We start from the raw sequence: 16,033 nt of genomic DNA, 5'->3' as shown, positions 1-16,033 counted from the left end.
TACATAGTCACTTAAAAACAAAGGGACTGGCTTTTTGTATACAAACCTTCAGGAAAGAGCTTCAGTCCTGGGCAACCGATCCTAAGGGGATATTTTTTTATCTTGAAAGAGTGCGGTTAACCTTTCTTCATAGCTGAAGTTGTGAATTTAAGTTGGATCTTGTGGATTGTCAGGTTGTTAAGCTATGTTGTGTAGTGGCTTACATAATGGAATTGAGTCTTTTGAACTATTACATGGTCTTTGGGAAGGAGGACAAATTTCTCAAAAGCCATAGTTAAACAAATGAACAGCTTTATTTTTACAATGCATGTTTTAAGTACTGCTGAGGGGGTCTGCTTCCCAAAAAAATACGCATGAGGTTTGCTGTAAATCAGACTGTTCTCTGCAGATCCATGCTAAAGTAAAAGTTAAATATCATCTTGTATTGGAACCAACAAGTGGAATAAACTTAAGTACCATCTGATCTTGCCAGTGAGATGATCATCATTTCAATTGTATGTCTGCCTGGTAGAGAAGAGCCGGCCAGGTGCTCTTTGTCTGCACCGAAGGAATGTAACGGAACGGGGGTGTTCTTCAGCTTCCACTTGTAGAGCAAAGCCTCGATAGACCAGTCAGCACTGAGGGGAGGGAACGTCAATGCGTGAAAACAAAACCTGAGTGGGGAACTTCAGCAGGGATTAGAGGAGGCTGTCACCAAAGTTAAATATGATGCCCCAACACTGAGTTTGTTTACTGTTCTCTATTCGACAATAAACCTGGGGTCAGCTGCTTTTATCTGATGCTCCCAGGATTTATTTGGCTAATACCAACCTGATTCACAGTCTGAGAGCAGCTTAGCCTTTGGAATCAGTGCAGTTGTGTCTCTGAGAAGTTGGCATTCTCTGGTGATGTAAACGAGCTGAGGCAGGATTAAAGTTCTCAGTCCTACACGTACAAAAATGCTTACCTTCGGACTTGGTAAGTAGTCCAGAACTGAGCTTGTGGATTCTTTTCCAGCAAGAAGTAAACTGTAGTTAAAATATCTTCAAAGTCTGCATAGTTGGAAGGAGATAAAGCAGTCTTCGTTAGTCTCCAGATTCATAGAGTAGTTAAATGTCTGCTTATATGAAACAGTGGTTGAAAATCAAAGTAAAGTGCATCTGTAGGAGAAATTTGAGAAGGATGGCCTTGAGCAGTTAGCTAATTATTCCAATTTTCTGATAATTTATCTTCCAGTAGTATTTATGATAGTTTCATATTGCTTACCCCAAGAATAACAAGTTCATTTACAGTATCCCTGTAAAAATCTGACACTTGATTTTTTTTGACAGTGTTTGGAAAGGAGAAGTCCTTGCATTTTGTCCCAAACCAAAGCCACCTGAGAGTGTCACCCTACCTTTTGGGTCAAAAAAGACATCAGACCCTAAAATAACATCTATGGGAGGCAGAGAGAGCAGCTGGGGAGACATCCTCCCCCAGGTGATGCCTAGAACGGGTATGTGGGGCAGGGCGTTCATCAGGCAGCTCCGCCGGCAGTTCTCCAGGCACTGGGGCAGCTCCTCGCTGTCCGACAGCAGCACCTCGGCCCCGCACTTGGCAGCCACTATTCCGGGGAGGCTCACGCCTGCTCCGAGCTGGAAGGAGAGGGGTTCCGTGAGGGATTCCGTGAACGAGGGGGAACGTAGGAGGGGGAAGGGTGGTGGTGGTGGTGGTGGGGCGTCCTGCTGCCCCACAGCCCCTCACACCCTGCGGCTCAGGGAAGATGCTCCTCAGGGAGAGAGAGCAGTTACCTGAGGGGTAACTGGTAACTGCTTGGGGGCTTGTCTGAGTAGCTGATTAATTTGATTAATTAATTATTTAAGCAGTTTAAGCAATTGATTAATTAAGCAATTAATTGCAGAAGTGGGGCTCTAGGAGCTGCAGGAGGGCTCCCCTGCCCTGCCTGTGAAGCAAAGCATCGCACGAGGCCCATTTTACAGCAATTCTCATGCTTTTCACCGCCCGCCCTCTCCCGCCGCCCCCACCTGGGGTGCTCGGAGCACCCTGGGGCCCCCCCCTCCGTTCCCCCGTTACCTCCAGCACCCTGCGGCCGGGCAGCGCTCCCCGCCGGGACCAGACGAACTGTGCCAGCACGGCGGCGCAGGGCCAGACGTAGAGGCCGTAGCGGCGGTCGGGAACCTGCAACACGACCGCGCTAAAACCGGGACCCCCCCGCTGCTCCCCCCCGGTTCCCTTCTCCCCGCCCCCCCCCCCGTGCCGGTACCTCGGGCACGCGCAGCGTCAGCGCCTCCCGCCGCCCGCCCCCCTCCTCCGCGAACCGGAACCGCCGCGGCTCCGCCATGGCCTCGCCCAATCGGCCGCCGCCACGTCACGGCAGCGGGAGGCGCTGGCCAATGGCAGCCTTGCCAGGTTGCTGCCTCACGCGGAGCGCCGCCGGGATGGCTTCGCCTCCGCGAAGCCCGGCGCTAGGCCGCAGTATGGCCTCAGCCCGTACGGTCCCACCGAGCGGCCGGCTGGCCCCGGGAGGCTGAGGGGGAGGCGAGGGGAAGCGGCGAGGCGGGCGGCAGGCGGCCCTTCCCGCTCCGGGCGCGCCCCGCTAGGCCGCCTCCTCTCCCCTCCCGCCCGCCGCCAGCACCGCCCTTCCCAAGATGGCCGCCGCGCCGCGCCTCTTTCCCCTCCTTCCCTCTCTCCGCCCAATCAGCGGGCGAGGCGTGACGGAAGACGGCGGCGCGGCTGGCCAATGGGAGCGCGGCGGGGGCGGGCTCTCGGCGGCGGCGGCCGGGGGGTGAAATTTCTGGAAGGTGCGGGCGGGGCCGGGCCGCGCGCACGGCGGGGGGGGGGGGCAGGGGGGGGTCTCGAGGACCCCCTCAGGTGCCGACCATGAACCACAAGAGCAAGAAGCGGATCCGCGAGGCGAAGCGCAGCGCCCGGCCCGAGCTGAAGGATTCGCTCGATTGGACCCGGCACAACTACTGCGAGACCTTCCCGCTCAGCCCCGCCGCCTGCAAGGTGAGGGGGGGCCCTGAGGGGATTTTTTGGGGGAAACGGGGTCCTGAAGGGATTTTGGGGGGGGAAATGAGGTCCTGAAGGGGGTGAGGGGGATCCTGAGGGGATTGAGGGAGGTCCTGAGGGGAATGGGGGGCTGGGAGGGGGTCCTGAGGGGGTTGGGGGGCAGCTCTGAGGGGAATAGGGGAGCTCTGAGGGGATTGGGGGGGGTGAAAGGGGTCTGAAGGGGATTGGGGGGGGGTCCTGAGGGGATTGGGGGGGCAGCTCTGAGGGGGATGTTGGGGTCCTGAGGGGAATGGGGGGTGGGAGGCTGAAGGAAATAAGGGAGCTCTGAGGGGAAATGGGGGGGGTGGGTGAAGGGAGCACCGAAAGAGCGGGAGGGGGGTCCTGAGGGAAAGGGGGGGAGGCTGATGGAGAGGGGGAGGGATAAGGGGGCGTGTAAAAAGCGTGGAGGGGTCCTGAAGGGAATGGGAGGAAACCAGGGGGGTCCTGATGGGAAGGGTGGAAGCCGGGAGGGGGTCTTTAAGGGAGCTGGGGGGGCTCTGAGGGAATGGGGGCGGTCAGGGGGTCCCAAAGGGAGCGGGAAGGGGGTCCTGAGGGGAAGGGGGAGTCTGCACTGGGGGGAGCCTGAGGGGGTGAGGAGGGACCTGAAGAGAGTAGGGGGGGGTCCTGAGGGGAATGGGGGGAAGTGGGGGGGTTCTTGAAGGGAAGAGGGGGGTTCTGAGGGGAAGGGGGGGGGATGAGGGAGTTCTGAAAGGAATTGGGGGGGGGGCTGAAGGGGGTGGGAGGAGGCTGAGGGCAACAGGGTGCTGAGGGGGACCTGAGGGGAGTAGTGGGACCCTGAAAGGAATTGGGGGGAGAGGGGAAGCTGGGGGCTGGGGAATCACAGGGAGCCCAGGAGCTCCCTGTACCGGAGGCTGGAGCTGCCCTTGAGATGTGCTGGCTGTGGAAGCTCGAGGGGGAGCACATGTGCTCTCTCCTTCCCCAATTCCTCTCTCCTTCCTTCCCTCAGGGAGCAGCGGGAGAAGGGGGCAAGGAGGGAGCAGTGAGCCCTGAAATAGGGTGAGGGTCTGTAAGCCCAGAGGGCAGGGAGTTACCGTGCTGGGGACTGGTGCCAAACGCTGCCTCAGCCTGCTGGTGTTACCGCTGGGCACGGAGAGCAGGGCTGCAGCCTCCAGGAGCTTAAAATAACACACAGGCAGCTCCATGTCCTCGTGGTGCGTGGTACGAAGTGTGAGCGCCTCCGCGCCGATGCAGAGAGCGCAGCTCGGGGATGTTAAAGGCTGTCCCAACCTTCTGTATTCTCCGTGTTCCCCTCTCGGCTCCCCAGGATAACGTGGAGAGGGCAGATGCGCTCCAGTTAACGGTGGAAGAATTCGTGGAGCGTTACGAAAAGCCTTACAAGCCCGTAGTCCTGCTGAATGCTCAGGTGGGCTGGTCTGCCCAGGAGAAGTGGACTCTGGAACGGCTGAAACGCAAGTACAGGAACCAGAAGTTCAAATGCGGGGAGGACAACGACGGGTATTCGGTGAAGATGAAGATGAAATACTACATAGAGTACATGGAGACCACGCGCGACGACAGCCCGCTGTACATATTTGACAGCAGTTACGGAGAGCATCCCAAGCGCAGGAAACTCCTGGAGGACTACAAAGTGCCCAAGTTCTTCACTGATGACCTGTTCCAGTATGCGGGGGAGAAACGAAGGCCTCCGTACAGGTGTGTATGGTACAGAGACACCAACATACAAGTAGGTGTTTTCCCCATCATTAGGTATTCCTGCATAGGTACCGCTTTTTTTAAAATAAAGCAATTGTAGTTTTCTATCAGCTGTTCTGAAACGAGCACGTGCCTGGAACCCAGAAGAAGGGAAGAGCTGGTTTGTATGTTGAGGCTTCTGGCCCTGTCACCGGTGTAATTATTATTTTTTTTAATTAGTTTGCCTCACTTGTGTGATTTAAATAAATAGGGACCTAGCTCCCGAAAGCTATGAAGATTCCTTTCTTGCTGCGTGTGACATTGCCTGCTGGCCTTCGCATTTTCAAGTACCTCAGGACTAGCTCCTGGGCTTTGCTGCAGTGGCTCATGTGCAGTGTGGGAATTGGTTTAATTATGAGTCAGTCCTTTCAAGGTAAAGATCTTAAGCTATATTAGTATGAAGTGTGGAGGCTGGCTCTTAGCTTCCCTTCAGGGGATACAGGACAATATTTTCCCATCTTTTTTTGCATCTGATTTGAAGAGTTGGCACTTGATTCCTGAAGCCAGGTGCAGCAACCTGGTATTTTGGCTAGTAGATGCTCAAGTAATCGCCATTTGCATTAATGTAGTGCTTCATGGCATAGAATAAGCTGAACGTTCCCAAGTAATTAAAGCCTTTATAGCCACGTTATAATTGTCAGAGAAAGCCTTGCCCTTTGAATGACACGAGGCTCTGATGCGGATGGGTTTTTGTTCTTTAAATATAATAGAACAAGTAATGAATAAGAGTAGAAGTAATAGTTCAGTTGTGCTTCTTCAGGAGTGAAGTGTGAAACCAGTTCTGTTTAAGAGCAGGTGTCTTTACAAAGTTGTAACCAAACCTTTTATCATGAGTTTAGAGCATCTGCTGCTGGGATCAGATGCGAAAGCAGGGTGGGTGCAGTCTCCAGCAGTAACTGAATGCTCTGACAGGACAGGGAATGGTTTATCAGGGTTAGAGATAAACCAGGTAACCTAGCAGTGACTCACACTGATACTCCTTATCCCATGCCCTCCCCACCTACAGACACGTGCTGAGCTCGTCGCTTGTGAGCTTAGTGTTCATAATTCTTATACCTTGCTCTGGAAAATGTGAGCTTGGTCTCACTTTTTTGAGACAAGTGATGCAGTAGAGCACATCTGATGCCTCCCGGGGGTAGAAGTTTCATCTAGGTGCAGAAATGGTTGAAGATTATTCAGTAGTTCAGTGCCACAAGGGAAAAATCAACCAGAAGTGATGCTTTCCAACCATGTGATCAAGACGTGAGCTCTACAGATTGACTTCTGGGCTGAGAGGTGTGGTAGTGTACAGGTCTTAAATGAGAACTCGTGCCTTTTAGGCCATCTTCACTGGAGTTGTTCCTCCTTAAAATAAGGGCAGTAATTCTTGGAAGCTGTTCCCTGAAGTAGCTGTTTTGTTTCGGGGGATTTTTATGATGTTGCTGTCATTTGTTTTAAGTTGACATTACAGGCCTTGAAGTTTTTAATGGTAAATTTGGTGTGGCCAACTGGGTTATGTTCATCATAAACTAAATTCCTGCAGAAAGATGCTGGTAAGTGAGAGTGTTGCTAAGGAAGAATTTAAAGGCCTTCCCTGTGTAAATTCTGACAAGAGAAGTGACAAACGGCCTGGTTTTTATGGTGCTTTCATGAAGCAGGAAGTACCCAGTGTGCTAACAAAACTTAGTCCTATAGTCGGTGCTAGCAAACAGTGAGTTTGCTGCTGAATTTATACCTGGATTGGGAAGGGAGATGGAGAGTTCTGTGCCTGGTGGTATTTTTTGAACGTTTGAGCTCCTCTTGCTCAGTATCAGTGCCCGTCAGCCACCCAGTGGAGAGGTCTTAGTGGAAGAAGACTCAGATCCATGGTTTTGTAGTTTTTTCCCTCTAAACAGCTGCTGCCATTTCTTCCTCCTGCTGTGTGGTAATAAATCACCTGGCTTACCCTGGTTTATCTGGTATAGTAGGTCTTACTGTTCTGTTATGCAGCGATTGGAGGTGCTGCTGCTGTTAAATATCTGTAGCAGCTAAACTTCATCATAGGGAGAAACAAGCTTTGCAAATTGGGAATGAGAATATACACACCAAATCCTGAATTGCCACAAAAGAATAAGCCCCAGCGAGTTAAATATAGGAATAAAAAGCCTTTTGTACATGAACAGAAGGCACAGAGGCAGGCCTGGGTTGCATAACTTCACTCTCCTCTTTGTGTCGCTTTTTGTTTGTTCCTCATTGTTCTGTAGTTCTGGATCTATTTATGAGTAGCAAATTTTAGAAAAACAGAGGCTTAGGAGCATCCTCTTGCATAGCAAGAACCCTGATGCGGGCTGTTGTGACTTAACCACGTTCATAAACATTGCTGCAAAAACATGAAGGCTTAAACCTTGAGGCCAGTGTGTATTTTCTTGAAGAACTGCTTACGTTTCATAGCTGTATTTTGTGTTACAAAGCTATCTACTGTCTTGGCCTAGAGATCTTCCTGTCCTGATTCATTTTGGTTCTTAGCTTAAACCCATGTCATATCATTTGCTGTAGCCTGAGCCTAACAATCTCAAGAAGGTAAATGAAGAAAGCAATTGAGGTAACTGGTATGAGAACTGAACAGCTGTAAATGCCTGTCGAAACGTGAGGAAAAGAGAAGGCAGCAACTTGCTTTCTGACTAAAGGAATTCTTCTTCCTCTCCGTGCAGGTGGTTTGTGATGGGCCCGCCTCGGTCTGGCACAGGAATTCACATCGACCCCTTGGGAACTAGCGCGTGGAATGCCTTAGTCCAGGGACACAAGCGTTGGTGCCTGTTCCCCACCAGCACCCCCAGAGAGCTGATCAAAGTGACGCGAGAGGAGGGAGGGAACCAGCAGGATGAAGCTATCACGTGGTTCAACGTCATCTATCCCAGGACACAGCTCCCCAACTGGCCCCCTGAGTTCAAACCCTTGGAAATCTTACAGAAACCAGGCGAGACGGTCTTTGTACCAGGTACGTACAGTATCTCTGGTAAGTGAATCTGGCAGAGAAAAGCATGTTTTTAACGTATATAATAGAGATAAAGAGAATATTTCAGATTATTTTGTGGCTCATCTCTTAGCAAAGAGAGGACTATATATTGTGAGGCCCTCTTTGAGACTGTTCAGTGGTTTTTGGAGTGTCGTGACGTATAAATGGCCTATAGCATAGGATTGCGTGTGGTGCAGATGGCAAACCAAATGGGAATCGAGTTGCAGAATCATGGGAATGTGATCCTGAACTAAATTACATAAATAAGAAGAGATGGAAGCATAAAAGAATAGAGCTGTTTGAGTATTAGTAACGCTCAGACAAAAAATATTTGAGTTTATACACACTGTACCAAATTCATTAGTGAATTTTGTAGCCTGGGTAGGCTGACTGCATATGTGTTTTTCTTGGCTGTGGGAAAAGAACTTGAAGCCACTGACGCATTCCGCCCACTTCTCTGTGGTTATGCTTAATCTGGTGTTTGAAATCAAAAGCTAAAGAAAGATCTGATAAGGATGCTGTTCCTGGAGGGTGGCTGTGCAGCGTGTCCCCACTGTAACTAGGAGGTGAGGTGGCTAGTGGATAGAGTGGGTGAGTTCAGCGCCTAGCTTCCAACCCCTAAATCTTGCATTGTTTCTGTGCAGCATGCCACATAGCATCTATCCACCCTGCTCGGCTCTAATAGCTGACTTCATGTTTGAAGGGTGCCTTGTGATTGTCTTGGCAGTTATTAGTGACTCCTCGGTGTACCTTCTGTTAGGATTTTGTAGCTGTCGGTTTCCATTAAACCGTAGTCTTTTTATGAGGTTATAAGTGGGGTGTAGGAACATTGCTGCCTATTTTTGTTCTGTGTGGGGAACCAATTTGCATCTATTTTTAAATGAAAGGTTGGTCTGTGATCATAAGAACCTTACTAATTCAGCATGGAAAGTGTTCCCTAGCTTAACAGAGAGGATCTCTGTGCTGTCTGGGTTACAATGGCTCTATTAAATATGCTGTCAGCAGCCAGTGTGTTGCTGTCGAGTCAGATCTTAAGTACTGTTCACGAGCTGGATGACTTGCTCAGAGCATTGTGCAGCCTTCTATAATAAGAACATGCAGAGGATTGGAACGAATCCTGAAATAAGACTGAGGACAGAAGACCCTGTGGCAAACTCACCTGGGCTCAGGAGATGAGGTCTAATTTCCTGTGGGGCAAAAGATGCGTGGCTGTTCTCCAGCGTGCTTTCTGCTGCGTAGCCAGAAGTAGTCACTGGTGTTGTGTTTACAGGTGGCTGGTGGCACGTGGTTCTTAATCTTGACACGACGATTGCCATCACGCAGAACTTTGCCAGCTGCACCAACTTCCCCGTGGTGTGGCACAAGACAGTAAGAGGGAGACCCAAGCTGTCACGGAAGTGGTACAGGTAAGAGAGTTAGTAACTCTCTCTTTGTGTTCTCTAAAACAGGGAAGCAAAACTGTTACTGTTCAAGGGTTAATGCTGATGTTTGAACTGTTTTTAGGATCTTAAAGCAGGAGCATCCTGACTTGGCAGCCTTGGCTGATTCGGTTGATCTCCAGGAATCTACTGGTATTGCTTCTGACAGCTCTAGTGATTCGTCCAGCTCCTCAAGTTCTAGCTCCTCCGACTCTGATTCAGAGGTAATGGGTTTGATTTTTTTTTTTTTAAACTATAGTAGGTAATCTGTATTCTGCAGTTGGTTATTTACGTACCTGATCATGTGTTATCTTGAATCATAATCCATATCCTAAGATTCACATCTTACTGAAGAATTTTTTAGAAAGCAACTAAAAAAACTGTGGAAGAATCTGTGCTCCCAGCAGGTTCTGTCTGCTGAAGCCCATCCTTGTGTTGGGAAATGAACTTGGCTTCTTTGATTTGTGCTTCTCTAATATATAAATCTGTCACATTTTGCTAAGCCATGCTTGTATAAAATGGCAGCAAACTGGATGCCTTTCAAATGGGAAGGGGGATTGAGGTCCAGAACAGAGACTGCCGGTTAGTCTCTTCACTGTAGTGGCATAAACACGTCAGAAAGTGCTGAATCTGCTCTTAGATGATTAGATCCTTCTAGGAGCCAAACTGTATGCATCAGTTGTCTTGCCACCAAGCTGCATTAGCCAACGACCAAATCTAAGAACGTGCCAGTTTCTGGGTTTTGATCACTAAATTTAAAATTGATTTCATGTGTTTAATCTAGACTGGTCTTTGACTGTTCATTATTCTGGGTTGCTGAGGCAGTTCTTGTGCTGAATTCTGTAGCACAAACATTTTACCAAGTTTCTCTGAATTCTGGTCATCTCTTCACATTTCAGTGTGACTCTGGCTCCGAGACAGAGGGCATGATGCACCGGAGGAAAAAGAGGCGAACGTGCAGTATGATGGGTAACGGCGACACGACTTCCCAAGACGACTGTGTCAGCAAAGAGCGCAGCTCCTCCAGGTGACCCGATGGCAACTGTTTTCCTTTTAAACAAACAAAAGACAATGCAGGGCAGAGCTGTCAGTAGGATAGGACAAGTCCTGAGCTGAGTAGAGGGGTGGAGAGCAAGGGGATCCTTAGGGGGTGTGACACCGTTGGCTAGGGGTGATACCCTCCTTCCATGAAGTTGCTCCAAACTGAAAACTAAGATTCTTGGTGTTTTTAAAAAGAAAATGAATTTTCTACATTATTTAATAAACAGTTTTATTACTTTTTCTAGTTGTCTTTTTAATAGAGAAGGCATATTTTTTAATGGGAGAGGTGGGGTATTGTAATTGCTCCCTTTAGAGCACAAATAATGAGTGAACAGTTACGGAATGGTCAGGCCAGACTCTGTTTCAGATGTCTTGCTGTCCAAACAGAAAACCTTCAAGTACTTGTATGGTGTCTCTTGTTTCATTGTGGCTTGTATTACTTCAGTTTGGTGCACTCTTTTATCAGTTAAAGGCAGAATTCATCTAAAATCACAGATGTCTGTGTTTACCTGTTCAAAAAAAAAAAAGCAAGCTTCTCATCAGTCAAGATGGATGGAGGGAATACTAATGCTGCAGAACCAAGAATAGATAATTGTTGGGGGGTAAAATTAATGAGGAAGTTCTGAGTTGTCAGGCTAAAAACAGAGAAACAGTAGGAAACTGAGTATACTGCAGGGGAGAACAAACACAGAAAGTCTTTGCTAAATGAAGCATTTTTCCTCATACAAGAGAAGCTTGCCAAAATTCTGAAGCAAACTAACTCCTGGTGGTTTGGGTAACCAGTGCTCCTGCAATAGCTGCCTGCCTGCACTAGGGTGCTGTCTAGTTCCTGAGCTGTTGGATGCTCCAGGTTTGGCACGGGTACAAGTGCTGCGGTGACTTAGTGCGTGGTCTGCTAGAGAGGCTGTGCAAAAGTAATTTATCAGAGAAAGTCCAGATTCTCAGCCTTACACCCTACCTATTAGGCCAGGTACTGCCTAAAGACCTGGTTGCTCCTGTCCGTGTTGCCACTTTTCTGGCTGGGATATTTTGCTCTCTTGTTTTCAGGAGTTGCTTGTAGCTGGATACAATTGAGTTAAAGTGCAGAGCATCCTTAAACAGTTGGAGTGAGCTGTGCTGACTGCTTATTTTCCCCTAGAGGTTTTAATAATTTGTCACAGTGCTGTCAAATCCAATTTCAGCAGACAGTTGTGATTTCAGGCAGGGAACAAGCAGCAGGTGATAACAAATCATAATGCAGCCCCTGCTTTAAATAAAGCTGCAAAAGCAGACCACGTGTGCAGATCTGCTCTGCTGAAAGTCCTGTGTGTTTTTCTGTTCTTTGCCCTTCACATTTTGATTATCTTAAGTATTAAAAATTAGCACCTTGCCTAGCACCTCCTCTTTCTAGGTTTAATTCTTCCTGAATGTTGATTGTTCCTCTCCGTGAGGATGGGTGGGATTTCTGCTCCAGCTGTGTGACGGATCAGTTAACAGAAATAGTTTCAAGCACAGAATCTTACCTAGTCTGTACGATCACGGGGGAAGTAAAATCATACAATTAACCTGCATGTTGTGATCTTGTGCCCTGGTATGAGGGGAAATGCTATAGTTGATGACAGGCAGTTGTACCTTTTTTTGACAGGATTAGGGAATCTTGTGGAGGCCGCAGTTACCCCTGAGAGATAACAGCACCCGCCTAGAGGCAGCTGCCGATTGAAGCTCCGTTAGCAGCCAGCCAGCTCTGTTCTACCCCCCTCTGCTCCTGTTTCTCACGGTCCTTACGTTTGTTTGTCACTCTTCAGTCCAAACATCCATCTTCATTACGTGCTGTCGAAGGTTGGCTCCTTACTAACTGAAAGGGGAACTCCCCACCTCCATTATTGTGCAATGCTTTGTCCCCTCCGCGCCCCAAGTGAGTGCACTAAGAGCCCATCTTTGGGTAAGGACACGCCGAGTATTTAATGGTTCACATAACTGGCGAGGAAGACAACGGTCAGTTTTTAAAGAACTCTTTTTAAAACCAGCAGGTAAACCTAGAAACCTGCCTTGCTTTGACACTGTCATATGTTTACATGTTGTCCTGTACACTTGAGGAAAGGAACACCAGCCCTTCTGGCCCGTCTGAACGTCTGGCAGATCTCGCACCAGAATTTCAGGAAAGGAAGGTGGTACGGATGCTCCAAATGCTGAAGCAACTTCCATGGAGGTGGCCACCTACCTGAAGCATCTTTTGTGGCCCTTACCTCCACGCGTGCATCAAAGGTGTGACACACTAACCAGCAGCAGGCGGTTTACTTCTGCTCTGTGTGGTAACAAAGATGCACTAGCACCTTGCCATAGGAAGCTCGATGGAGCAGGAGAATCCTGGAGTTTCTTGCACAGCAAAAACGAGGGAGAAAAGTCAGTGTTTGCAGGTAATTACGCTCCTCTAGGTGCAGGTGTGATGTTTAGCACTGGGTACCAACTGACAAAGTCAGGCTGACTCACATGGCAACAACAGTTGTTGGGCTTTAAATACTGAACAGTTTCAAGGCCGTGGGCTTGTTCAGGCCAGTGCAGTTCACAAACATAAACGGCTTTTCTTTGAGGCTATGGGTTCAGAAATTTCCAGACCTTGCAGTGCCAATTTTAAAGGACTGGGAGGGGGGACGTTGTTTTATGCTTTTTAAAAAAAAAAAAATGCAATATGATGCTTAAGTCTGTGTTAGGTGCATTTCTGTTATGCCAGGTGAAGCGCTCATCCCCAAGGGATCTGTTGGAGTTGCTTTCTTTCGCAGGGGCTTGTGCTGGTAGTGTCAGCAGCAAGGTCTGTCTTGCCAGAGGTATGCTGCAAGGAGGTGAGGAGGTGATCCTTCTCGATCTGAGCAGCGCAGCCAGAAGCCAGCTGTAGTTTGGGATGCTTCCTTGGGTGCTCTCCTGAGACCCAGGAGGTAGGATTGGAGCTCACATCAGCCATCCTTCTTTAGGAGAGGAAACCTGGAAGCAGAAACGGTCACATTCACTAATCATGAAGGCCCAGGCACTGGTAGCTGGATTAAGAAGCAGATTGGCAGTCTTTAATTATGACTTTCTTACAGTTCTTTCTTTCTGTTGGGTTTGATGGAAGCCAGAACATTGCTTGTCTGTTCTGTTGGGGTTTTTGTTTTGTTTTCAAGCCTGTCTCTTCCTATTTAAATGCTCTCTCCTTTCTTGGAGACTGGGCCATATCCTGTTGTACGAGGGAATCCTAACTCCATTCATCAGGATCTCTGTTTCTGAAACTTCTGTACCAGTCAGTTATGTCGGAGCAGTGTGATGAAAAAACAGAGGGAGTGAAGGTTTAGTGGTGCATTCCTTAGCTGTCCTGACTCCTGAATTTCCTGTGATAGCCAGACATACGTGAGCATGCTTGCTCCATACAGTGCTGCAGATTCTTCCAGGAAACTACTTCCCAAACTTCTAGCATTTCTGGCCAAGGTTGCCTTTTTTTTTTTTTTTTTTCCTGCCCAGTTGAACAGCCTGGGAGCCTGCACAACCCATTTAGTCCTTCCTAGACAGAACAGGCTTCAGCTGCTGCCTTTTGGAAGAACATAGTGGCCTCGGGAGGCGAAGGCTCAGCACTCAGCTCTGTCCTGGTGAGGTGAGCCCTTATTAAACAACCACCTGCTGTTGGAGCAAGGCTGCCTGCCCTCCTTGGTGGCTTGATGGTTAGTACGTATGGAAGATGGCTCATGCAGTAGCTTGCTGCTGTTTGGCTGCATGGTTCAGCTTTGGGTTCAGCTTTGCCATCTGAAAACCTGAAGCATGCTTGGAAGGCTGATCACTGCGCCGGGAATCCCATGCCTCTTCCCCCAGAAGCACAGCGGGAAGATGGGGAGCGCAGAGTGTTCCTCCGTGCCTGTGAGCTCGTCGTGGTGTGGAATAAAACCATTTCAATTCACAGCCTGTGTAAACGTGACGTCCTTCACAAGGAAATGTGTTTGAAACGGGCCGCAGGCATCAGGATACCAGCAACACCGTGCTGACTGCTCCACGAGGCGCTCTGTGATACGCCATGAGGCTGTGTGTGCCTAGGCAGCATGGGAATTGCAGCTCCTGGGGCCTCTGGGTCTTCCTCTTAAAGGTTCTTGCCTCGACCAGACTGATGAGCCTCTCTTTGTCTCTGTAGACAGGAAAACACCTACCTCACAGGGGTGTTGTGAGGCTGAAATGTATTAACTGTAACGTGCTTTGACATCCTCCTCCCACAAGAAGTGTTCCAGAAATACCGAGCAAGCCGAGGCTTCCTAACCTGGCGTTAGCTTTTCCTAGCAGAAAACATCAGGGATGTTGTTCAGCAGTTTTGGCCCTGGGGCGTTCTCTGGTGGCCCTTCCAGAATTGCTCTGTGGTACGTCAGCTGGGGCAGAATGAGGCTTTTTGTCTCACCGGGGTTTAACTGGTGGCGTTTCATGGCCTGCTCTAACCAGGAGGTCCTGCTAGATCAGGATTTCTTTTAAAATCGGCTGGGTTCGTTATTCCTAGCAGGGAGTTGGCCTTGCAGGAAGGTGGGGGTGCTTCCAGGCCCTCTTCCCAAGCCACGTGTGTTGGGCACGGAGTTAAAAATCAGCTCCCCTGTGCCTAGAGCCCTGCTTGTGGGAGGCTGACCGTGGAGAGTGCGTTTTGTGCTCTCACCTCTCCGTGCTGTGCTTCCCATGGCTCTGATGCCTCAACCCCAGCGTCTGTGTACTGTGGAGCCCCTGCATGTAGCAGGCTGCTGCGGGCTGTGCCCAGGCCCAGCGAGCCCCTCGTTTCCCAGAGCCCCAGAGCAGCACCAGCAGGGGCTGTCAGCCTCCCCTGGGTGCCGTGGGGCTGCCTCACTGCCCGGCCTGAGAGAGCCATGTGCTGGTTTGTTCCGTGGGCTTCCTCTCCGAGCGGTGTGTTGGTGCCAGTGTTCTGCCTGCCCTGGCAAAACCTAAGGGCTTTGTGATCTCTGGTCACCAACACGGGCTCGTCTGCTCCGATATGTCAGGAGGAAATTAACTCATAGCCCCACGGAGCTGTTGCTGTGAGCATGCACACCGAACCCAGCGCCTGCTCTCTGCACAAGCGCTCCGGGAGCAGGCGATGCTGAGGAGGCGCTGCCCTGCCTGGGCACTGCCCTCCCTTCCTCCCCTTCCCAGCGAGCGCAGGCTGGCTCCAGTTCGTCTCCTCAGCTCCACTCAGCCTCCCCGCACGCCTAGAAGGAAGACAGCGACCTCTTTCATAGCTAACCCAGACCCTTCTCCTCCCCGAATCCCCAGCCATTGCGGGGCAGGAAGCGAGACTGTTGATTGAATCAGAGCTGAAATGCCTGAAATGTTGGGCTCATTGGAACAGCAAGGTTTTGGCGTTCCCCTCACGAAGGGAAAGGAAAGGAAAAAGCTTACCCGATTCCTTCGACAGTCACGCTGTCGGCCCCGAGCCCTGCCACCGCCATTAGCTGCTTTTATCACCCCGTCCAGCAGAGCTGGGATACTCTTAATTGTCTTGTTTGGATGATTGTGGTTTTGCTTTTTATTTTAAATAAAATCAATTATTTTGCATTACCCTGCTTGCTGGTCGCTTTTTCTTTTTGCATGATGGTCTGAAAGGACTACGGGCACCCGTGTTTCCTGCAGCAGGGTGGTGTCCCTCGTCACTGAGCTCTGTTAAAAACAGGAGCTGCGGGTAAACAAGAGTGTGGGACGCAGCCTGGAGGCTTTTGAAGTATTTATATATATATTGTGGATTGAAACACTGGAGAATTGTGTTGGCAACAGACAAGTTTGCTGATTTCCACATAAACCTCTGTCCTTCCCTCGCCAAACACCGATGTAAGAACTCCTCTTGTTTATTGTTGGTTAAAAAATAAAGCTTTTTTTCCTCCTTTCCAGCCGC

At 49.7% G+C, this 16,033-nt stretch overlaps 2 protein-coding genes across 3 annotated transcripts; one reads left to right on the top strand and one right to left on the bottom strand.

Annotated features, from left to right (window-relative positions):
* Positions 1-269: 269 nt before the first annotated feature.
* On the bottom strand, positions 270-2,592 carry METTL23 (methyltransferase like 23). Its single transcript, XM_032199598.1, has 5 exons — positions 2,243-2,592; positions 2,053-2,157; positions 1,376-1,613; positions 947-1,031; positions 270-617 (listed from the first exon to the last, which is right to left on the bottom strand). The coding sequence occupies exons 1-5, from the start codon at positions 2,318-2,320 to the stop codon at positions 449-451; spliced, it is 675 nt and encodes a 224-aa protein (XP_032055489.1). The 5' UTR covers positions 2,321-2,592; the 3' UTR covers positions 270-448.
* A 231-nt stretch (positions 2,593-2,823) lies between these two features.
* JMJD6 (jumonji domain containing 6, arginine demethylase and lysine hydroxylase) lies at positions 2,824-15,707 on the top strand. Of its 2 annotated transcripts, XR_004254027.1 has the most exons (8): positions 2,824-2,988; positions 4,316-4,704; positions 7,413-7,699; positions 8,988-9,123; positions 9,221-9,359; positions 10,035-10,162; positions 11,801-12,572; positions 13,648-15,707. XR_004254027.1 is itself a non-coding variant. In XM_032199665.1 (7 exons), the coding sequence occupies exons 1-7, from the start codon at positions 2,860-2,862 to the stop codon at positions 11,835-11,837; spliced, it is 1,245 nt and encodes a 414-aa protein (XP_032055556.1). In that variant the 5' UTR covers positions 2,824-2,859; the 3' UTR covers positions 11,838-12,824. The 2 variants fall into 2 exon arrangements, 1 of the variants encoding a protein (XP_032055556.1); XM_032199665.1 differs by lacking the exon at positions 13,648-15,707 and having other exon boundaries at positions 11,801-12,824.
* Positions 15,708-16,033: the final 326 nt, after the last annotated feature.

This window comes from Aythya fuligula, chromosome 18 (assembly GCF_009819795.1).
Source record: "Aythya fuligula isolate bAytFul2 chromosome 18, bAytFul2.pri, whole genome shotgun sequence".
NCBI classification, from domain to species: domain Eukaryota; kingdom Metazoa; phylum Chordata; class Aves; order Anseriformes; family Anatidae; genus Aythya; species Aythya fuligula.
This window is presented reverse-complemented; position numbering and strand designations above follow the sequence as displayed.

Bases quoted from the DNA above. Each gene is read 5' to 3' on its own strand.
- METTL23 (XM_032199598.1), bottom strand. From the start codon at position 2,320: ATGGCGGAGCCGCGGCGGTTCCGGTTCGCGGAGGAGGGGGGCGGGCGG. The intron at 2,158-2,242 runs GTACCGGCACGG...GTCGTGTTGCAG, and splicing joins TGACGCTGCGCGTGCCCGAG to GTTCCCGACCGCCGCTACGG. The intron at 1,614-2,052 runs GTAACGGGGGAA...CTCTCCTTCCAG, and splicing joins CCGGCCGCAGGGTGCTGGAG to CTCGGAGCAGGCGTGAGCCT.
- JMJD6 (XM_032199665.1), top strand. From the start codon at position 2,860: ATGAACCACAAGAGCAAGAAGCGGATCCGCGAGGCGAAGCGCAGCGCC. The intron at 4,705-7,412 runs GTGTGTATGGTA...CTCTCCGTGCAG, and splicing joins AAACGAAGGCCTCCGTACAG to GTGGTTTGTGATGGGCCCGC. The intron at 9,124-9,220 runs GTAAGAGAGTTA...AACTGTTTTTAG, and splicing joins CTGTCACGGAAGTGGTACAG to GATCTTAAAGCAGGAGCATC.